This window comes from Pongo abelii, chromosome X, assembly GCF_028885655.2.
Source record: "Pongo abelii isolate AG06213 chromosome X, NHGRI_mPonAbe1-v2.0_pri, whole genome shotgun sequence".
Taxonomy (NCBI): Eukaryota; Metazoa; Chordata; class Mammalia; order Primates; family Hominidae; genus Pongo; species Pongo abelii.
Genome location: NC_072008.2, coordinates 47,972,349 through 47,993,606, shown reverse-complemented (window position 1 = coordinate 47,993,606; position 21,258 = coordinate 47,972,349). Strand labels below are relative to the sequence as shown.

General features: G+C 42.3%; 1 protein-coding gene across 2 annotated transcripts in view; it reads left to right on the top strand.

Annotated features, from left to right (window-relative positions):
- Window positions 1-21,258, top strand: part of SYN1 (synapsin I) — a 47,849-nt gene that overhangs the window by 11,339 nt on the left and 15,252 nt on the right. For both annotated transcript variants that reach the window (XM_024241051.3, XM_024241050.3), the window contains exons 2-5: window positions 1,215-1,272; window positions 1,377-1,468; window positions 3,043-3,199; window positions 3,355-3,444. In XM_024241051.3, the coding sequence (XP_024096819.1) occupies window positions 1,215-1,272; window positions 1,377-1,468; window positions 3,043-3,199; window positions 3,355-3,444 (397 nt within the window). The remainder of the gene's footprint in view (window positions 1-1,214; window positions 1,273-1,376; window positions 1,469-3,042; window positions 3,200-3,354; window positions 3,445-21,258) is intronic.

The following is a 21,258-nucleotide window of genomic DNA, read 5'->3' as shown; positions in this document are numbered from 1 at the left end:
CACATAACCACACATGGTGAATGTGCTCCTCCTTGCGAAAGGGCCAGAGAGCGGAGAGATGCTTCAGGCCACACAGCCAGACACAGGCACTGACGTATACACAGGCACTAAAAAATACACAAAAACAGGCACGCTTCAGAGAAATGTAGTTTCTTTCTTTCTCTCCTTCCTTCCTTCCTTCCTTCCTTCCTTCCTTCCTTTCTTTCTTTCTTTTTGGCCTAGGTCTTGCTCTGTTGCCCAAGCTGGAGTGCAGTGGTGCAATCATGGCTCACTACAGCCTCGACCTCCTGGGCTCAAGCCATTCTCCTGCCTCAGCCTCCCCAGTAGCTGGGACTACAGGCGTGTACCACTATGCCTGGCTAGTTTTTGTTTTTTGGGTTTTTTTTTTAGATGGAATCTCTCTCTTGTTGCCCAGGCTGGAGTGTAATAGCACCATTTTGGCTCACTGCAACTTCCGCCTCCCAGGTCAAAGTGATTCTCCTGCCTCAGCCTCCCAAGTAGCTGGAAATACAGGTGCACCACTACACCTGGCTAATTTTGTATTTTAGTAGAGAAGAGGTTTCACCATGTTGGTCAGGCTGGTCTCGAACTCTTGACCTCAGGTGATCCACCCGCCTCGGCCTCTCAAAGTTCTGGGATTATAGACGTGAGCCACAGCCCTTGGCTTTTTTTTTTTTTTTAATTTTTTTTTGTAGAGATGGGGGTCTCTCTGTGTTGTCCAGGGTGATCTCCAACCCCTGGCCTGAAGCAATCCTCCTACCTCCAGCCTCCCGAAGTGCTGAGATTACAGGCGTAAGCCACCGTACCTGGCCAGATAGGTGTTTTCTAAGGTTCTTTGCCGTTTACCGGTCTCCATGCAATTTCAAAGTATGTTCTAATTTACATAATACTGCTAATTTTGTGAAGTTTAAAAAAAAAAACATTTACAATGGCAATGTGATGAGCAGACTATATTTTGGAAAATACCTGCTCTCTGCAGTGTAAGGCCACATTTTACAGTTTGCAATGTCCTTTAACATTTTTGCAACTCCATGAGGTTTACAACAGACTTTATTCACAAAGCACTCTTGATTTTTTCAAAATATTTCAATAGTTATAAGGCACTTTGTGGTTTCTTTAGTAGCATTGAAGGGGCAAAAGGGTCAAGGGCCTGTGTTTTGTCTTCCCTTCTGAGATTTCATCATTGACAGATGTGTTCTGTTTTTCCTCTGCAGGGCAAAATACTTCAAAGGGAAAAAGATCCATGGAGAAATTGACATTAAAGTAGAACAGGTAAGTTGAGACATTTGGACCTGGGGGTCAGTTGTCCATACTGCAAACTAAGTGGCCATTTTTGTGTGATGTAGGTGAATCACCAGTTTTTTTCTCCTTCCCAGGCTGAATTCTCTGATCTCAACCTTGTGGCCCATGCCAATGGTGGATTCTCTGTGGATATGGAAGTTCTTCGGAATGGGGTGAAGGTCGTGCGGTGAGTATAAAAAGGGTACCTTGGTGTTATGAGCGAGGCAAAAGAACTCTCTCCCTTAGAGCTGGAGGAAAGTGCCTACCTCCCCACCCATCCTTCTGTGGGCAAGAACTTAGGCATGGAATGTAGGGAGACAACTTTTCTTCAGAAAAAGAGCCAGGGACCCCAGGATGCCACAAGCCAGACTTAAAAATATATATATATATATATATTTCAGACAGGGTCTTGCTCTGTCTCCTAGGCTGGAGTGCACTGGCACAATCATGGCTCACTGCAGCTACAACCTCTCAGGCTCAAGTGATCCTCCCACCTCAGCCTCCCAAGTAGCTGAGACTACAGGTGCACACCACCATGCCTGGCTAATTTTTATGTTTTTTGTAGAGATGGGGGGTCTCACTATGTTGCCCAGGTTTGTCTCAAACTTCTGGGCTCAAACAATCTACCTGCCTTGGCCTCTCAAAGTGCTGGGATTACAGGCATGAGCCGCCACACCCAGCCTTCAATTATTAATTAAATAAACATTTGCTAGACATCTGCTGCATGCCAGATGCTGCTCTCAGGACTTCGTATTCAATAAATATTTATTGTACACCTACTGTGTGCCAGGAGCTGAAAGGCCATGCTGAAAGGCCAAAAGGAAAAAAAAAAAGAAAAAGAACCCGGGCCTTATGAAACTTGCATGCTACTATGAGATACACACAATACACAAATAAATAAGAAAATGTAAAAGTGCTAAGAAAAAATATAGCAGTGGCCGGATGTGGTGGCTCACGCCTATAATCCCAGCACTTTGGGAGGCCAAGGTGGGTAGATCGCTTGAGCCCAGGAGTTCAAAATCAGCCTGGCCAACATGGTGAAACCCCGTCTCTACTAAAAATTAAAAAATTAGCCAGGCGTGGTTGCAGGTGCCTGTAATCCCAGCTACTCGGGAGGCTGAGGCAGGGAAATCGCTTGAACCCGAGAGGCAGAGATTGCAGTGAGCCATGATTGCTCCAGCGCCTGGACAACAGAGCAACACTCCGTCTCAACCAAAAAAAAAAACAAAAAGAAAAGAAAAAAGAAAAAAATATATTGCACTAAAGCAGATGTAGCAATTGTTGGATGATGGTGGGGTCTGCAGTTGGGATAGAGTGGCCTGGTTGCAGGAGAGACATTTGAGGAAAGACCTGATGGAGGTGAAGGAGTGATCCATGCAGATATCTAGCGGGGAAGTGCTTTAGGCAGATGGAACAGCCTTGGTAAAAGTCCTGAGGTTAGAATTTATTCTGGGCAGAACACTGAAGACAGCTTGCAGTCTGAGAGATGGTGACCAGGGAGTTGTCAGAGCTGTGTGGGTAAGCTGTAAGCTGACCTTGCTGAGAAGGGAACAGGTAGGAAAGGCTTAAAGGGGATCACCAGGTGGGCAGAGGGTAGAAAGGGTGCACTAGGCAGAGGGAACAGCTTGCACATGTGTGCAGAGGTGAGAAACCACTTTGCAATTTCTGGGAGCTATGGAGATTTAGAAACTTAGTCTTTGTTTTGAGAGTGATCGGGAGCTTCTGGGGGAACTCTCAACACTCCTACCTCTGCCATACTAGGTCTCTGAAGCCGGATTTTGTGCTGATCCGCCAGCACGCCTTCAGCATGGCACGCAACGGAGACTACCGCAGTTTGGTCATTGGGCTGCAATATGCTGGAATCCCCAGTGTTAACTCCTTGCATTCTGTCTACAACTTCTGTGACAAGCCCTGGGTGGTAAGTAACAGGAAGGGTGCCACTGGCAGAGGGAACAGCTCATGCATGTATGTGGGAGCTTGAAACCACTCTGCAATTTGGGGAAGTGAGGGTGTTCAGAAACTTACAGATTCCTGGTGAAGGACTCACTGACCCAGCTCTCCTGGTTCTCATAGTTTGCCCAGATGGTTCGACTGCATAAGAAACTGGGGACAGAAGAATTCCCTCTAATTGATCAGACCTTCTACCCCAATCACAAAGAAATGGTGAGTTTGGGGAAAATAGAGTGGGCAGGAGGGAAGAGTCATAACTACTGCAATAATATTAAATATTGGTATATTATCAGTGGTGCGATATCAAGAGTGTGGCTGCTGTGCGCACGTGGAGTCATGAAGTTGCTTTGCGATAGGGTCTACCATGAATTTCCTTATGCTTACAAGGAAAACTAAATCATGATCCATTCTAATATTTATCAGATCCTGTTACTCATGTTATCTATTTTTGCCAGTATTAAAAACCGATTTCTAATGTGAATTGACAGAATTAATGTAATGAATCAAAATATATTACATATAGAAATTAAGTCATTATTACTAACATTATCAAATATTCCTTCTGATAGAAATTTTACCTATATTCAAATTAGGATTGCCAATAACATTTATCAATAGTAATGTTATAAATTAAATTGTTGGCAAGGCACGGTGGCTCACGCCTGTAATCCCAGCACTTTGAGAGGCCGAGGTGAGCAAATCATGAGGTCAGGAGTTCAAGACCAGCCTGGTCAACGTAATGAGACCCCGTCTCTACTAAAAATACAAAAATTAGCTGGGCATGGTGGTGCGTGCCTGTAGTCCCAGCTACTTGGGAGGCTGAGGCAGGAGAATCACTTGAACCCGGGAATTGGAGGTTGCAGTGAGCTGAGATCACGCCACTGCACTCCAGCTTGGGCAACAGAGTGACACTTCGTCTCAATAAATAAATTAATTAATGAATAGAAATTGAACTTTTGGTTACTATTATGAAATATAATCACTGGCCAGGCGTGGTGGCTCATGCCTGTAATCCCAACACTTCAGGAGGCCGAAGCAGGCGGATCACCTGAGGTCGGGAGTTTGAGACCAGCCTGACCAACATGGAGAAACCCTGTCTCTACTAAAAAAATACAAAATTAGCCCGGCGTGGTGGTGCATGCCTGTAATCCCAGCTACTTGGGAAGTTGAGGCAGGGGAATCGCTGGAACCCGGGAAGTGGAGGTTGCGGTGAGCCAAGATCATGCCATTACACTCCAGCTTGGGCAACAAGAGCGAAACTCCATCTCAAAAAAAAAAAAAAATATATATATATATATATAAAATCACTAATATTACAAATTGTCACCAATATTATAAATTATTTTTACTGTTGTAAATTATGAGTACCTATGTCATGAATTAAATTATAGTTTCTAGTAGAAATTGAATAATCATTACTAATAGCATCAAAGATTATTGCTGTTATTACAAATGATTATGGCTATTACAAATTATGCTCTAATATAAATTATAAGTACCTGTTTTGACTTATATAAACATGGCACGCAGTGGAGACTACCACAGTTGGGTCATTGGGCTACAATATGCTAGAATAAAATATGCTGAACGTTTAAATAATAGAAATTGAATTATCATTGCTAATATCATCAAATATAACAACTAATATTACAATGCATTACAGTGTTACAAATTAAGTTTATTAGTATAAATGATTAGTACTTATGTTGTAAATTGTTATAATTACTTTTAAAAAATTTAAACCCAAAGTGGGAGGATCTCTTGAGCCCAGGAGTTTGAGACCAGCCTGGGCAACATAGTGAGACCCCATTTCTACAAAAAATTTAAAAATCAGCCCAGTGTGGTGGCATGCACCTGTAGTCCCAGCTACTTGGGAGGCTGAGGTGGGAAGATCACTTGAGCCCTGGAGGTTGAGGCTGCAGTGAGCCATGATAGCACCACTGCACCCCAACCTGGGCAACAGAGTGGGTTGCCCACTCTGTTTAATATATAAGTAATAAATAAGTAAATAAATAAATAAGTAAATAAAATTAAATAAGTAAATAAAATTAAACCATTAGTACAAACAGTGTAAAAATTGTTACAGATAAAACTATTACAGTGTTACAAATTAAGATTACTAATATAACCCATGAGTACCTGTGTTTTGAATTATCTTGTAGTTCCTAATAGAAATAATTACTAATATGGTTAACATTCTAACTGCTATTATAAAAAAACACTAATATTAAAATTTTGATTACTAATATAAATTATGAGTACCACAGTTATTAATCAAATTTTAGTTAGAAATAGAAATTAAATAATTGTTACTAATGCAATCAAATTGTATAAGTAATTTTGTCAATTTTTACCAATATTACAAATTATGTTTACTCATATAAATGATCATCACCAATTTTATGACTAAAATTACAATTAAATATAAATATTGACCCAACATTATCAACTTGATTAAATAAACATTGCTACTAATATTAGCAATTCTTACCAGTATTACAAATTATGATCACTGATATACGTCAACAGTGTTATAAGTTAAGTTTACTTACAGATAAAGATTGAATCATTAGTTTTTCTTTTCTTTTGAGGAGGAGTCTCGCTCTGTTGCCAGGCTGGAGTGCAGTGGCACGATCTCGGCTCACTGCAGCCTCTGCCTCCCGGGTTCAAGCGATTCTCCTGCCTCAGCCTCCCGAGTAGCTGGGACTATAGGTGCGTGCCACCATGCCCAGCTACTTTTTGTATTTTTAGTAGAAACGGGGTTTCACCATGTTGGCCAGCATGGTCTCAATCTGCCCGCCTCGGCCTCCCAAAGTGCTGGGATTACAGGCATGAACCACCATGCCCGGCTTGAATCATTAGTTTTAAGGAAACCCAATTTGTTTATGATTATTATTAGTCTACATTCTTTGAGAGACAGTAGAGCAGAATGTGATTAAGAGCATGGACTCTGTAGCCAGAATTTCTGTATGAGAATCTTACCTCCACAACTTATTAGTTGCTTAACACAGGAAAAGTTACTTAAATGCCCTGTACCTCAGTTTATTCATCTGCAAAATGTAGGTAATAATAGTTCCTGCCTCATATAGTTAGTGTGAGAATGAAATTACTTAGTAAATGTAAGGTGTCTAGAACAATGCATCTGGCATATATTAGCTGCTACCTAAGTGTTGACAAATTTCTCCTTCTGTTCTTAGTTGGTTGAGTATTTTTGTCGTGAAAGGATATTGGACATTTTCAAATGCTTCTTCTGTGTTTATTGACATGATTGTGTGAATTTTGTCCTTTATTCAATGAATATGGTATACAGTACATTAATTGATTTTCATGCAAGTTGATACGTTCATAAGTTTGTTTATGATGTGTCTAGGTGTAGACATTTGCATTCTTAGGCTAAATCTCAGTTGGCCTTGGTATAAATCCTTTTTGTATGTTGTAGGATTCAGTTTGTGATTATTTTGTTAAGGATTATTGTATCTATATTCATAAGAGACATTGCTCTGTAGTTTTCTTATGATGTCTTTTTCTGGTTTTGGTATCAGGATAACACTGGCCTCATAGAATAAATTGGACAGTGTTCCTTCTTCTATTTTTGGGAAGATTTTGTGAAGATTGGCATTAATTTTTTTTTCTTTTTTTGAGACAGGGTCTTGCTGTGTTGCTCAGGCTGGTCTTGAACTCCTGGGCTCAAGCAATCCTCCTGCTTTGGCCTACCAAAATGCTAGGATTACAGGTGTGAGCCACCATGCCTGGTCGGTATTAATTCTTTTTAAATGTTTAGTAGAATTCACCAGTGAAGACATCTGGTCCTGGGTATATCTTTGTAGGAAGTTTTACTTATTCCTAAATCAATCTCTTCACTTGTTATAGGTCTATTCAGATTTTCCATTTCTTACTGAGTCAGTTTTTGTAGTTTGTGTCTTCCTAGGAATTTGTCCACTTCATCTAGGTTTTCTAACTTATTGGCACATAATTGTTCACACTACTCTCTTATAATACTTTTTATTTCTGTAAGGTCAGTAGTATGTCCACTCTTTCATTCCTGATTTTAGTAATTAGAATTTTCTGCCCTTTTTTATTCTTAGTCTAAAGGTATATCAATTTTATTGATCTTTTCAAAGAACCAAATTTTTGTTTTATTAGTTCTCTATTTTTAAAATTCTTTATGTCATTTATTTCTACTCTTATTTTATTATGTTTTTCCTTATGCTTGCTTTGGACTTAGTTTGCTGTTTTCTTTCTAATTTCCTAGAAAAAAATGGAAGATTAGATTACTGATTTTGATATCTTTCTTCTTTTTAGATATAGGCAGTTACAACTATGAATTCTCCTTTAAGCACCACTTTAACTGCATCCCTTACATTTTGACATGTTGTGTGTTCATTTTCATTCATCTCAAAGTATCTTCTAATTTCTCTTGTGATTTCTTCTTTGACCTATTGGTTATTTAGGAGTGTGTTACTTTCCACATATTTGTAAATTTTTCAAATTTTCTTTGGTTTTTGATGTCTAATTTCATTCCGTTGTGGTCAGAGAACATATTTTGTATAATTTCAGTCCTTTTCAATTTACTGAGATTTGTTTTCTGGCTTAACATATGGTCTGTCCTGAAGAATGTTCCATGTGCACTGAAGAAGAATGTATATTCTGCCATTGTAGGGTGAAGTGTTCTATAGATGTTTATGAGGTCTAATTGGTTTATAGCATTTTTCAAATCTTCCTTATTGGCCATGCACAGTAGCTCACACCTGTAATTCCAGCACCTTGGGAGTCTGAGGCGGGTGGATTGCTTGAGTGCAGGAGTTCAAGACCATCCTGGGCTACATGGCAAAACCCCAACTCTACAAAAAATACACATGCACACACAAAAAGCCACATGGTGGCACATGCCTATAGTCCCAGCTACTCAGGAGGCTGAAGTGGGAGGATCACTTGAGCCCAGAAAGTGGAGTTGCAGTGAGCTGAGATTGTGCCACTGCACTCCAGTGTGAGTGAGACCACATCTCAAAAAAAAAAAAAAAAAAAAAAAAAAAAAAACTTCCTTGTTGGTTCCCTGTCTAGTTGTTTTATCCATTTCTTTAAATGAGATATTGAAGTCTTCAGCTATAATTGTTGAATTGTCTATTTCTGTCTCCAATTCTGCCTATTTTTATTTCATATATTTTGTGCTGTGTTGTTAGGTGCACATATACTTATTATTGTTAAATCTTCTTGATGGATCGACCATTTATGCTTATAAAATATTTTTCTTTATCTCAAGTAACAATTGCTGTTTTAAATTCTATTTTACCTCATATTAGTATAGCTATTCCAGCTCTCTTTTGGCTATTGTTTGCATGGTAAATCTTTTTCCATCCATTTACTTTCAACTTATTTGGGTCTTTGAATCTAAAATGTGCCTCTTATAGATAGCATATAATTAAGTCATGTTTTTCATCCACTGTGCCTATTAACCCTTTACCATTTGTGCTGAGAACACTCTCTGATGGCACTTGTGGCTGCAGTGTTTACCCCGAGATAACTTTGCCACAAACTGTCTCATTTTTATTATTATTTTCACATCACTCTAGTATATCGACTTTGGAAACAAAAGACATCATTCTATTTATAGCATTCTGTTTTTAGGAGTGGTATTTCCACTTACAAAATATAGTAATTCTCAATCACTGAAAATGTCAAATCCTAGAAAATGTAGCATCCCTACAAATGATGTTAACATCGTTCTTAAACAGTCGTTGGATGAAGAATCATTTGATGAATCTGATTTTTCCAAAATAGATGATTCTGATGTTAGTTCAACTTAGAAATAACTCCAAGAATAGTTTTTATATTTTGTTTTGACATTGAAAATCAGTTAGCTTTGCTTCAGCCTCGAAGAGCATGTTTATGTAAAATCTAGTGAGCACAGGCAGCAAGCTGCACGTTTTTTTTTCCTAAACTGGAAAAGGGTTAATTGCAGTGTTTAATTAACTTATGTTATTGTAATTCCTGATAAGGTAGAGTTTATGTTTGCAATTTTGCTATTTGTTTTCTATATCTTATTTTTTGTTCCTGTATTCCTCTAGTAATGCCTTCTTTTAAGTTAAACAGATATTTTCTAGTGTACCATTTTAAATTTTTCTGTTGTTTCTTCCCTATGTCTTTTCTTTTATTCTTTTTTTAATTTAAGAAATTTTTACATATTTTTTTGATACAGAGTCTTGCTCTGTCACCCAAGCCAGAGTGCCATGGTAGGAACATGGCTCATTGCAGCCTCAACCTCCTGGGCTCAAGCTACCCTCCTGCCTCAGCCTCCTGAATAGCTGGGACCACAGGCATATGCCATCATGCTCAGCTAATTTTTAGTTTTTTATTTTTTATTTATTTATTTATTTTTATTTATGTATTTATTTATTTTGAGACAGAGTCTCACTCTGTCACCCAGGCTGGAGTGCAGTGGCACAATCTCGGCTCACTGCAACCTCCACCTCCCGGGTTCAAGCAATTCTCCTGCCTCAGCCTTCTGAGTAGCTGGGACTACAGGTGCCTGCCACCACACCCAGCTAATTTTTTTGTATTTTTAGTAGAGGCGGGGTTTCACCATGTTGGCCAGGCTGGTCTCAAACTCCTGACCTTGTGATCCACCCACCTTGGCTTCCCAAAGTACTGGGATTACAGGCGTGTGCCACCGCACCTGGCCAATTTTTAATTTTTTTGTAGAGACAGGATCTTGCCATGTTGCCCATGCCGGTCTCAAACTCCTGAGCTCAAGTTACCCACCCACCTTGGCCTCCCAAAGTGTTGTGATTACAGGCATGAGCCACTGCACTTAGCCTGTTTTTTTTTTTCTTAGTTGTTTCCTTGGGTATTACAATTAACATCATTACTTATATTACTCCAATTAGAATTAATACCAAATTAAGCTCAGTAATACAAAGAAATTGCCTCTATATAACTTTATTCCTTCATCCCTCCTTTGTGCTATTATTGTCAAACAAATTACATCTTTACACATTGTGTGCCCATGAACATAGTTATAGTTATTGCTTTATGCAGTTGTCTTTTAAATCAGATAGGAGGAAAAAAGTGTTACACTTAAAAAAATGCATTTATACTGTCTTTTATATTTACCTATGTAATTAACTTTACAGGTGCTATTTATTTCTTTATGTAGATTTACATTACTAGCTAGTATCATTTTATTTCACCCTGAAGGACTCCCTTTAGCATTTCTTATAGAAGTGTGTTAGTGATGAATTATCTGTTTTTGTTTATCTGTGAATGTCTTAATTTCTCCTTCATTTTTGAAAGATAATTTTGCTGGATGTAGAATTCTTGTTTGGCAGTCTTTTTCTTTCAGTACTTTGAATATGTTGTCCTACTGCCCTCTGACTTCAAGATTTCTAATGAGAAATTAGCTGCTAATCCTATTGAGGATTCCTTGTATATGATGAGTTACTTCTCTCTTACTTTCAAGATTCTCTCTGTCTTTAGCTTTTATAAGTTTATGATGTGTCTGGGTGCCTATCTCTTTGAATTTATCTTAGTTGGAGTTCAGTGCACTTCTTAAATGCATAGATTAATGCTTTAAATCAAATTGGGGGGATTTTTAGCCATTATTCCTTCAAATAGTCTTTCTTGCACCTTTTTTTCTCTCTTTTCTCTCTCCTTTTGGGACTTCCATTATGTGGGTGTTTATATGCTTCATGGTGTTCCACAGATCTCTAGGACTGTGTTCATTTTGTTTACTTTTCTTCTTTCTGTTCCTCAGATTGGATCATCTCACCTGACCTGTCTTCAAATTCACTGATTCTTTACTCTGCCAGCTCAAAGCTACTGTTGATCCCCTCTAGTGAATTTTTCATTTCAGTTATTATGCTTTTTATCTCCAGAATTTCTTTTTTTTTTTTTTTTTTTTTTGAGATGGAGTTTCACTCCTGTCACCCAGGCTAGAGTGCAATGGTGCAATCTCGGCTCACTGCAACCTCCACCTCCCAGGTTCAAGCAATTCTCATGCCTCAGCCTCCCAAGTAGCTGGGATCACAGGCACACGCCACCACGCCTGGATAATTTTTGTATTTTTAGTAGAGAGGGGGTTTCACCATATTGGCCAGGCTGGTCTGGAACTCCTGACCTCAGGTGATCCACCTGCCTCGGTCTCCCAAAGTGCTGGGATTACAGGCGTGAGTGCCTGGCCCAGAATTTCTTTTTTATGTAATTTCTCTTTATTGATACTCTCTACTTATTAGGATATCATTTTATCCTTTCCTTTAGTTCTTTAAACATAGTTTCCTTTAGTTCTTTGAAAATATTAAAAATCACTGATTTACAGTTTTTGCCTATTAAGTCTAACATCTGGGTTTCCTCAGGGATAGTGTTTGACTGCTTTTTTCCCTGTGTTTGGGCCACACTTAATTTTGTCTCTTTGCATCTCTCATACATTTTTGTTGAAAACTGGACATTTAAATAATATAATGTGGCAACTCTGGGAATCAGATTCTCTCCCCTCCTCAGGATTTGTTTTTATTGCTTTGTTTTGTTTTGTTTTTAGTGACTTTCCTGAACTAATTCTGTAAAGCCTGTGTTCTTTGTCATGTGTGGCCACCCAAGTCTCTGCTCCATTAGCTTAGTGGTCAGCTAATGATTGGACAGATATTTCTTTAAATCACCTGAAACCAGTAAGTCTCCCAGACTTTGCTGATGGGCTCTATGTGCATGTCAGGGTGTGCCTTTAATGCAAAGGCAGGCTGTTTACAACTTTGCCTTATCCTTCATTTCCTGCTTGTGCAGAGTTTTGAGGTCAGCCAGAGATCCTAGGCATACATACAGCCTTATGCATATTTGTGGTTTTCTAGATTCCCAGGCATATGTCAGAGCTTTTTAAAGCCTAATAATGGACTGATAATGGATATATAATTACCTAGATTTTCCTTTTAAGTTTTCTTGATAAGCTTGTTTTTTTTTTCCTAAATGTTATCACTGCTGTGTTAAACAGTTGCTGCTAATTGTTTCTGAAAAGCACCCCCAGAGAAAGCTGTTTATACCAGATGAGCCCCATGAGTGGAGTATTCAGGATAGTGCCGGACAGATCAAATAAAGACAGTTCTCTGGAAATGAGGTTTTGGAGGAACTCCAACCCTGTTCTGCCTCCTCCAATGGTTGCTAGTCTGCTGGTTTTCACCGGAATTGCAGGGCTGTTGATTTTCAAAGCTCTTGTGGAGGTGAGGAGAAGGGGATGCGTACAGGAGAAGTTCAAATGCCACAGTTTCCTGTTGTTACCAAGATTCAGCCATTTTCTTGAAAAAACGCTTTCTGAATTGTAGACCTTGGTCAATTTCCAGAGTTCTGATAAGTTTGTTTTGACAATTTTTGCCAGTGTTCTCATCGCTTTTAAGCAATTTTAAGGAGGAGAGGATAGGCTCTTACATTTCTGCTGACATCACCTCCAGGCATATCTTGTTCTTTCCCGGCTCCAGCCCAAAGATAGTAGTATTTCAAAGCCAAGATCTGGGAACTAGATTTACTCATTGCTACTGGAATGTTCTTGCTTCAAGGCCCTCTCATTGTACACAGCTAGGACATTTCATTTCTTTATGTATATATATATAATTTCATATACGTGTATATATAAAATTGTTTTATGTGTGTGAGTAGAAGAATCAAACTGTTTTTTCTTCTGCTCTCACAATACAATGTGTGGAGGTTTTTACACACACACACACACACACACCAAGCAAGCAATTAATTCTGCAGCAAATTAATATACCAGCTGGATGTCCTGCAATTCAATTCTGACACTATCTACCTGGAGGATAGCATCAGATCACACAGGTTAAGGATGTAGTCCCACAAGACTAAGCCCTACTTCTAATGCTGATGGCAAGCCCCAGGTTATTTTACCTGTGCTTCTGACCAACTAGCTATAAATCAGGGTCCACAACCCATTCCTCAGGTTCAATTAGTTTGCTAGTGTGGCTCATGGAACTCAGGGAAACATTTATTTACATGATCAGTTTGTTGTAAAGAGTATTACATTACAAAGGATACAGATGAAGAGATGCAGAGGACGAAGCATGTGGGAAAGAGCACAGAACTTCCATGCCCCACCCCCAGGTAGCCACCCTCCAGGAACCCCACATGTTCGGCTATCCAGAAGCTCTCCAATTCCATCCTCTTCAGCCCTTCATGGAGACTTCATTGCATAGGCAGGATTTATAACTGTATAGAAATGTGATGGGACGGCCGGGCGCAGTGGCTCACACCTGTAATCCCAGCACTTTGGGAGGCTGAGGCAGGCGGATCACCTGAGGTCGGGAGTTCTAGACCAGCCTGACCAACATGGAGAAACCCCATACCTACTAAAAATACAAAATTAGCCAGGGGCAGTGGCGCATGCCTGTAATCCCAGCTACTCGAGTGGCTGAGGCAGGAAAATTGCTTGAACCAAGGAGACGGAGGTTGCGGTGAGCTGAGATCGCACCATTGCACTCCAGCCTGGACAACAAGAGTGAAACTCTGTCTCAAAAAAAAAAAAAAAAAAAAGAAAAGAAAAGAAAAGAAAGAAAGCAATGTGATGGGACAAAAAGGGTATGATCTTGTACTAACAGACTGAGTGGGGAAACCCAGCAAGGCCTGTCTGTTCAGAGCCTTAGACTCTCTCTGCAACATCCCTTCCTTCTGGGTACTGGGCAGGACCCCTTCTGAAAGGGAGGTCTTTTTTTTTCTTTTTCTTTTTTTTTTTTTGAGACAGAGTCTCACTTTGTCGCCCAGCTGGAGTGTGGTGGTGTGATCTCGGCTCACTGCAGCCTCTGCCTCCCGGGTTCAAGCAATTCTCTTGCATCAGCCTCCCAAGTAGCTGGGACTACAGGTGTGCACCACCACACCCGGCTAATTTTTTTTGTATTTTTAGTAGAGACGGGGTTTCACCATGTTAGCCAGGCTGGTATTGAACTCCTGGCCTCAGGTGATCCACTTGCCTCGGCCTTCCAAAGTTCTGGGATTACAGACGTGAGCCACTGCACCCAGCCTTTTTTTTTTTTTTTTTTTTTTTTTTTTTGAGATAGAGTCCGTGACTCTGTTGCCCAGGCTGGAGTGCAGTGGCACAATCTTGGCTCACTGCAACCTCCGCCTCCTGGACTCAAGCAACCTTCCCACCTCAGCCTCCTGAGTAGCTGGGGCCACAGGTCCGTGCCACCATGCCTAGCTAATTCTTTTGTATTTTTTATAAGAGATTGGGTTTCACCATGTTGCTCAGGCTACTCTCAAACTCCTGAGCCCGAGCGATCTATCTGCCTTGGCCTCCCAAAGTGCTGGCATTACAGGCATGAGCCACCATGCCTGGTAATGCTGATTTAATTTTATATTTTTAAATGTAAGACATTAGCGTGGTTCTAAAAGTCAAAATATAAAAAAGGCATCCACAGATAAAATAGAAAACCTAGATGAAAATAAGTAATTTCCTGGGGAAACACAGTTTACCAAAATCGACCCCATTAGAGGTTAACAAACCAATTTCCATAAAAGAAATAGAGAAAGTTTTTAAGGAACTTCCCTATAAAAAAGCATCAGGCCCAGATGATTCCACAGGGGAATTCCACTGAAATGCTAGAGACCAGTTAATCCCAATGGCCACATAAATTGTTCCACAGAATGGAAAATGAAGACAAACTTCCATATTACCTTTCTAAAGCAATTATAACATTAATAGCACAAAGAAAAGCATAGACCTAGTGCAGTAGCTCACGGCTCTAATCACAGCATGTTGGGAGGCCAGGGCAGGTGGATCACTTGAGATCAGGCGTTCGAGACCAGCCTGACCAACATGGTAAAACCCCATCTCTACTAAAAATATAAAAATTAGCTGGGCGTGGTGGTGTGCGCCTGTAGTCCCAGCTACTCCAGAGGCTGAGGCAGGAGAATAACTTGAACCCAGGAGGCAGAGGTTGAGTGAGCTGAGATCGTGCCACTGCACTCCAGCCTGGGTGATAGAGCGAGACTTTGTCTCAAAAAAAAAAATAGCATAGACCATTTTTACTATAAATATCAATGCAAAAATCCTAAATAAAATATTAGCAAACAAATTCAAAACCACATTAAGGGTGAGCACGGTGGCTTACATCGTAATCCCAACACTTTGGGAGGCCAAGGCAGGAGGATCACTTGAGCCCAGGAGTTCAAGACCAGCGTGGTCAACATGGTGAAACCCCATCTCTACCAAAAAACAAAACAAAACAAAAAAAACACAAAATTAGCCAGACATGGTGGTGGGCCCTTGTAGTCCCAGCTACTCGGGAGGCTGAGGTGGGAGGATTACTTAAGTCCAGGAGTTTGAGGCTGCAGTGAGCTATGATCCCACCACTACACTCTAGCCTGGGTGACAGAGCGAGACCTTGTCTCAAAATATAAAAATAAAAAAGAATGCAGTAACAGCAGCATATGAAATCAATATGCAGAAATCAGTAGTTTTTATATACACAAATAACCAGATAGAAGATATAATAGAAGAGAAAACATATACAATAACAAAAAAAATAAGATATTTGGGATAAGATCAAGAAGGGATGTGCAAAGTGATATGAGGAAAAGTTTAAAACACTCCTGAAAGGCACAAAGGTAGACTTAGGCAGATGGAAAGACATTCCTTGTTCTCGGATAGAATGAATTAACATCATGAAAATGGCAGTTCACCTTCTCACGTCCTTATTTAATTTATGTATTTAATGTGATTCCCAAAAATATACCTACAAACTTATATCTAGAGCTAGATGAGTTGATAGTAAAGTTCATATGGAAAAGCAAACATGCAAGAAAAACTAGGAAAACCCTGAAAAAGAAGAGTGATAATAAGGACTCATACTCCCAGCCTACAGGGAGTCTGATGTCTCTGCCACCAGACATTTTACGAAGATTTTATTTATTTATTTATTTGAGACAAAATCTTGCTGTATTGCCCAGGCCGGAGTGCAGTGGCATGATTGTAGCTCACTGCAGCCCCAACCTCCTGGGTTCCAGCAATCCTTCCACCTCAGCCTCCTGAGTAGCTATAATTACAGGTGCATGTATAGCTAATTTTTTTTATTGTTTATTTTGTAGAGGCACGGTCTTGCTATGTTGCCTAGGTTGGTCTCAAACTCCTGGCCTCAAGTAATCCTCCTGCCTTGGCCTCCCCAAAACTCTGGGATTATAGGCATGAGCCGCCATGTCCAGCCTGAAGCTTTTATAATTTAAATAGTATGATGCTGACCCATGAATAGACAGGCTGACAGATTAAAGGAAGAAAAACAAAAGTCCAGTTATAGATCCATGTACGTATGGAACTTTAGTGTATGATTAAAGTAGTGACTCAAGTCACTAGAGCAAAGAGGGACTTTTTAGTAAAGTTTTGTTTTTGCCATCTAAATTCTTCATTCTTCTGAAATTCCTTTTCATATACAGTGTGAATTGAGTTCATCTTTTTCCTTATAGGTAAGCCTTTGTCCCCCACTGAGCTTGTATGCCACCTCTGTCATATATATACTAACTTTTTTTTTTTTTGAGACAGGGTCTCTCTCTCTGTTGCCCAGGCTGGAGTGCAGTGGCGTGATCTTGGCTCACTGCAGCCTCCGCCTCCTGGGTTCAAGCAATTCTCCCACCTCAGCCTCCCAAGTAGCTGGGATTACAGGGGCATCCCACCACACCCAGCTAATTTTTGCATTTGTAGAAGAGACGGGGTTTCACCATGTTGGCCAGGCTGGTCTCGAACTCCTGACTTCAGGTGACCCACCCGCCTCGGCCTCCCAAAGTGCTGGGATTACAGGCGTGAGCCACCGCGCCCGGCCTATACTGACATTTAATATCTTTGTCCTGCAGGTTCAGAACTCTATTCTGTTCCATTGGCCACTTTCTGTAATCCTGTACCAAAGCCATACTACCTTAACAGCAATCTTTCTCATTAATTCCTGGTGCCTGGTAGGGCCGCAGCACCTCCTAGCTGTTTTGTAACTATGTAGTTCTAACAAGAGTAGAAACAGAAAGGGAACCACCAGGAGTGGGAACAGGAGCTGGAGCAGGGCTTGAGAGTAGGGAACATGCAGGCGGAGCCTGATGGCCCACGCCTGTAATCCCAGCACTTTGGGAGGCTGAGCTGGGAGGATCGCTTGAGCCTAGGAGTTCCAGACCAGCCTGGGCAACATGACAAAACCCCGTCTCTACAAAAAATTAGCTGGGCATGGTGGCATGTGCCTGTAGTCCCAGCTACTTAGCTGGCTGAGGTGGGAGGATCGCTTGAGCCCAGGAAGTTGAGGTTGCAATGGACTATGATTGCACCACTGCACTCCAGCTGGGGCAACAGAGTAAGACTCTGTCTCAAAAATAAAATAAATAAAATAAAATAAAATAAAATAAAATAATAAAATAAAACATTTTACAAAAGAGTAGGGAATATGTAGAAGGAGCAAGGGATAGGAAGTAGGCAACGGGGACAAGGAGCAGGGAATAGGAAGAAGAAGTAAGGGAGCAAGAGGCAGGAAGAACAGGGGCGAGCCACAACACAAAGGGGACTCCTGTGGCTGCGGGAGTCCCTGAGGGACTCACTCAAGGTCCCATCACATCCTTTCCTATAGAAAGTCAGGAAGCCCTTTCTGGGCTCCTCCCTGAGCCCCTTCCAAGGATGCACCCCCCCATCTCGTAGAGTGCAGACTTCTATCCCTCAAAGGGCCTGGAGGGACAGAGGCCATGCCCCGAGGACCAGTGTAGCATGACCATATGTCCCTTGGCTAGGACATGCTATGATCCCCAAGTCTCAAAGACTCAGAACACTATGAACTGGGGACAAAATTTGCTGTGACGGGCTGAAGTTGGGAACATAGTATTGTGGGGCAGGGGTTCTTCGTGGGGAGAATGCCCCAGGGATGGGGACTTTTTGTTCCAGGGTGGTGCAGAGGGAGACCTGAGGGTGAGGAGTCCACACAGGGTGGGGACAGGTTGGCTGGCCTGCCGTTAGGAATCCCTAAAGGGAACCTCTCCTCATGGTGTTGCCACAGTTGTTGTGGGTGGGCGTGTAGAAGGATCTAACCACATTGCTCTTTATTTTCAGGTGCTTCTATGAGCCACAGGTTCAGGACTCCACTAGGAAACTGGATTGTCTGTGAGGGGGAAAAGAGAGAGGGACACTGGGACTGAGGAGCATTTATGGCATAAAGAACTGGGATCTTAGTATCACATCAGTAGCTTTTGTAGACCTACCCCATTCCTTCAGGCAGAGCAGGGTCAGGAGCTTGTATTTTGGTGAGGAGACTGGTGTGGGGGAGAAATGGATATTAAATTATTGGTACTAATCATACACATTATTTCCAATATTGTATATTATCGTGCCTAATATCAAACATTGTTTGCAATATTATAAATAATCACTACTAAAGTTATAAGTTAAGTTATAGTAATCATAACTACTCCTAGTAACTAATGCTTGTAAGTGCTATATGCCTAGCACTGTTCCAAGTACTTCACATATACAATCTCATTTAATATGGACATTGTCTCTATGAGTTAGGCCTTCTTTTTATCCCTGTCTTACAGATGCAGGAACTGAGGCTCAGAGAGGTAATATGATTTATTCAAGGACACAGAGCTAAGACATGGCAGGGGCAGGATTTGAATGCAGACGATCTGGCTCCAGGGTTCCTGCTTTTTTTTTTTTTTTTTTTTTTTTTTGAGACGGAGTCTGGCTCTGTCGCCCAGGCTGGAGTGCAGTGGCTTGATCTCAGCTCACTGCAAGCTCCACCTCCCAGGTTCGTGCCATTCTCCTGCCTCAGCCTCTCGAGTAGCTGGGACTACAGGCGCCCACCACCATACTCGGCTAATTTTTTTTTTTTTTTTTTTGGTATTTTTAGTAGAGACAGGGTTTCACCTTGTTAGCCAGGATGGTCTCGATCTCCTGACCTCGTGATCTACCCACCTTGGCCTCCCAAATTGCTGGGATTACAGGCGTGAGCCACCATGCCCGGCATTTTTTTTTTTTTTTTGAGACAGTCTTGCTCTATCCCCCAGGCTGGGGTGCAGTGGCGTGATCTCAGCTCCCTGCAACTTCCGACTCCTGGATTCAAGCGATTCTTGTGCCTCAGCCTCCCAAGTAACTGGGACCACAGGCATGCGCCACCACAACTGGCTAATTTTTGTATATTTAGTAGAGATGGAAACCATGTTGGCCAGGCTCGTCTTGAACTCCTGACCTCGTGATCCGCCCGCCTTGGCCTCCCAAAGTGCTAGTATTACAGGCGTCAGCCACCATGACTGTCCCATTTCCTGTGTTTTGAACCCCCAAAAATATCCAAGGGGCAAAGACACCCCGTAAACATCCTCCAACCCCACCACAGACCTCTGAAGGATTCTGGGCCAGGACTGTGACGCTCATGTTTAAACATGGCGAGAAGGACTGAGGCTCAGGTGAGAGAAGGACTCGCCCCCAGGCTCCCCACTGAGCTGGGTCCCATGCTGAATACCACACGTGGCTGTGACCCCTACAAGCTTCCTCTAAGCTGTCACAGAGTCTCTCCCAAACAGAGATTCACCCACAGACACCCCGAATGCTGGGGATGGAGGATGCTCACTTGACCTATTTTAACGGATGTTCTACAAGAGCAATGGCGGATGTAATGAGCCCAGGGTTACGGATCCTGCCAGGAGCTCATGCCAGGTCTCTGGGGGAGGTAGCCTCGTCTGCTGTTCTGGACTCTGTGTCCCCTGAGACCTTTTCTGGTCTCCGGTCCTCCCTGTCCATTGTGCATTGCACTTGGCGAAGGGCTGACCTGCAGGGTAGACAGGTCGGCAGGAGAACGACCTCCACACTGGGTTCCATCCTTCCCCTGCTACTTCACCTTCCCCCTAGGGCTTGGAAGAGCTGAGGACTTAGGAAATGGGCCCTGAGGCCAGGGAGCAGCTTAAGAGTGCAGGTAGCTGACACTAAGGTTTGGCGAATTGCCAGGAGTGGTCAGACTCTTGCAGGCAGCTGAGGGAACATTGACAAGGTCACCAGGGATGAACCAGGGCTCGGGCCCTTACCTTACAGTTGTGCCCATCAGCAAAGGCTGCGGTTGGCCCCCTTCGGTGGACAAGGTTCGGACTCTCCGAGGGCGTAACCAAGGTGTAGATGTTGATGTAGAAATTGTTGTTGCGTGCGCATTCCCTGCTCAAGTGGCTGAGTACTGTGTGTTCAAAATCTGCCCATTCCCATCCGGGACATAATTTGGGCCGTGGGGTAACCTCCCAGGAGTGTAAAAGGCTCTGGGACAGGACCACAGAAGATCCAGGGGGCTGTGCTTGGTGACCTAGAATGCCCTGGAGGAGACCTGGGTTCTTATTGGTAACAGCAGTGGGTACTCTGATGAGAGGGAATTTGGGGGTCCTTTTCTTTACCAAAGGAGATATATTGGGGCCCTTTTCAAGCAGGTTCAGGTCAGGAGGACACAGGTGCTCCATTGAGTGTTTGCACCAGTCTGAAATTCTAGTTCCCAAGGGCCTCACTTGAGTCAAGACCTTTGGAGTATGAGGGGCAGGAGCCAGGGACTGGACCCCGCTGTGGGAGCAGGAAGGCCTCAGAGGGGAGTATTTGGAGGTTCTCTCACTCAGTTTTTCTAGAGGATGATTCAGAAAGGTGAGGGTCGAGTCTAGAGACCCTAGTTTGGGTGAGGGGACAGTTGGGTTGAGGGAGGTGTGTGGAGGGTATGGGCCAGCATATCTGGCTGGTCTTAATTTTGAACCCTACCTGCATTTCATTGCTGTCAGTATTTCCTTCCAAGTTGGTCAGAGGAGTGAGGGGAGAAGTAGGGGAGGGAGGATGGCAGAGCTTGGGGATTTTTAGCTCATACCTTCTCTCCATCCCACCTCTCCTCTGCCCCAAACAGCCCCTTCCAAGGAATGTCCTGCAGCCATGGCTGGGGAGCCAGGGCCACTCCTTCTTCCCAAGTCCCCAGCTGGGTTACTGTGGGACTCTGGGTGCCCTGGGTCCCCTTTCACTCAAGTCAGACTCATGGTACAAAACCTGAGGGTGGGGACAGTAACACCCACGTGTTT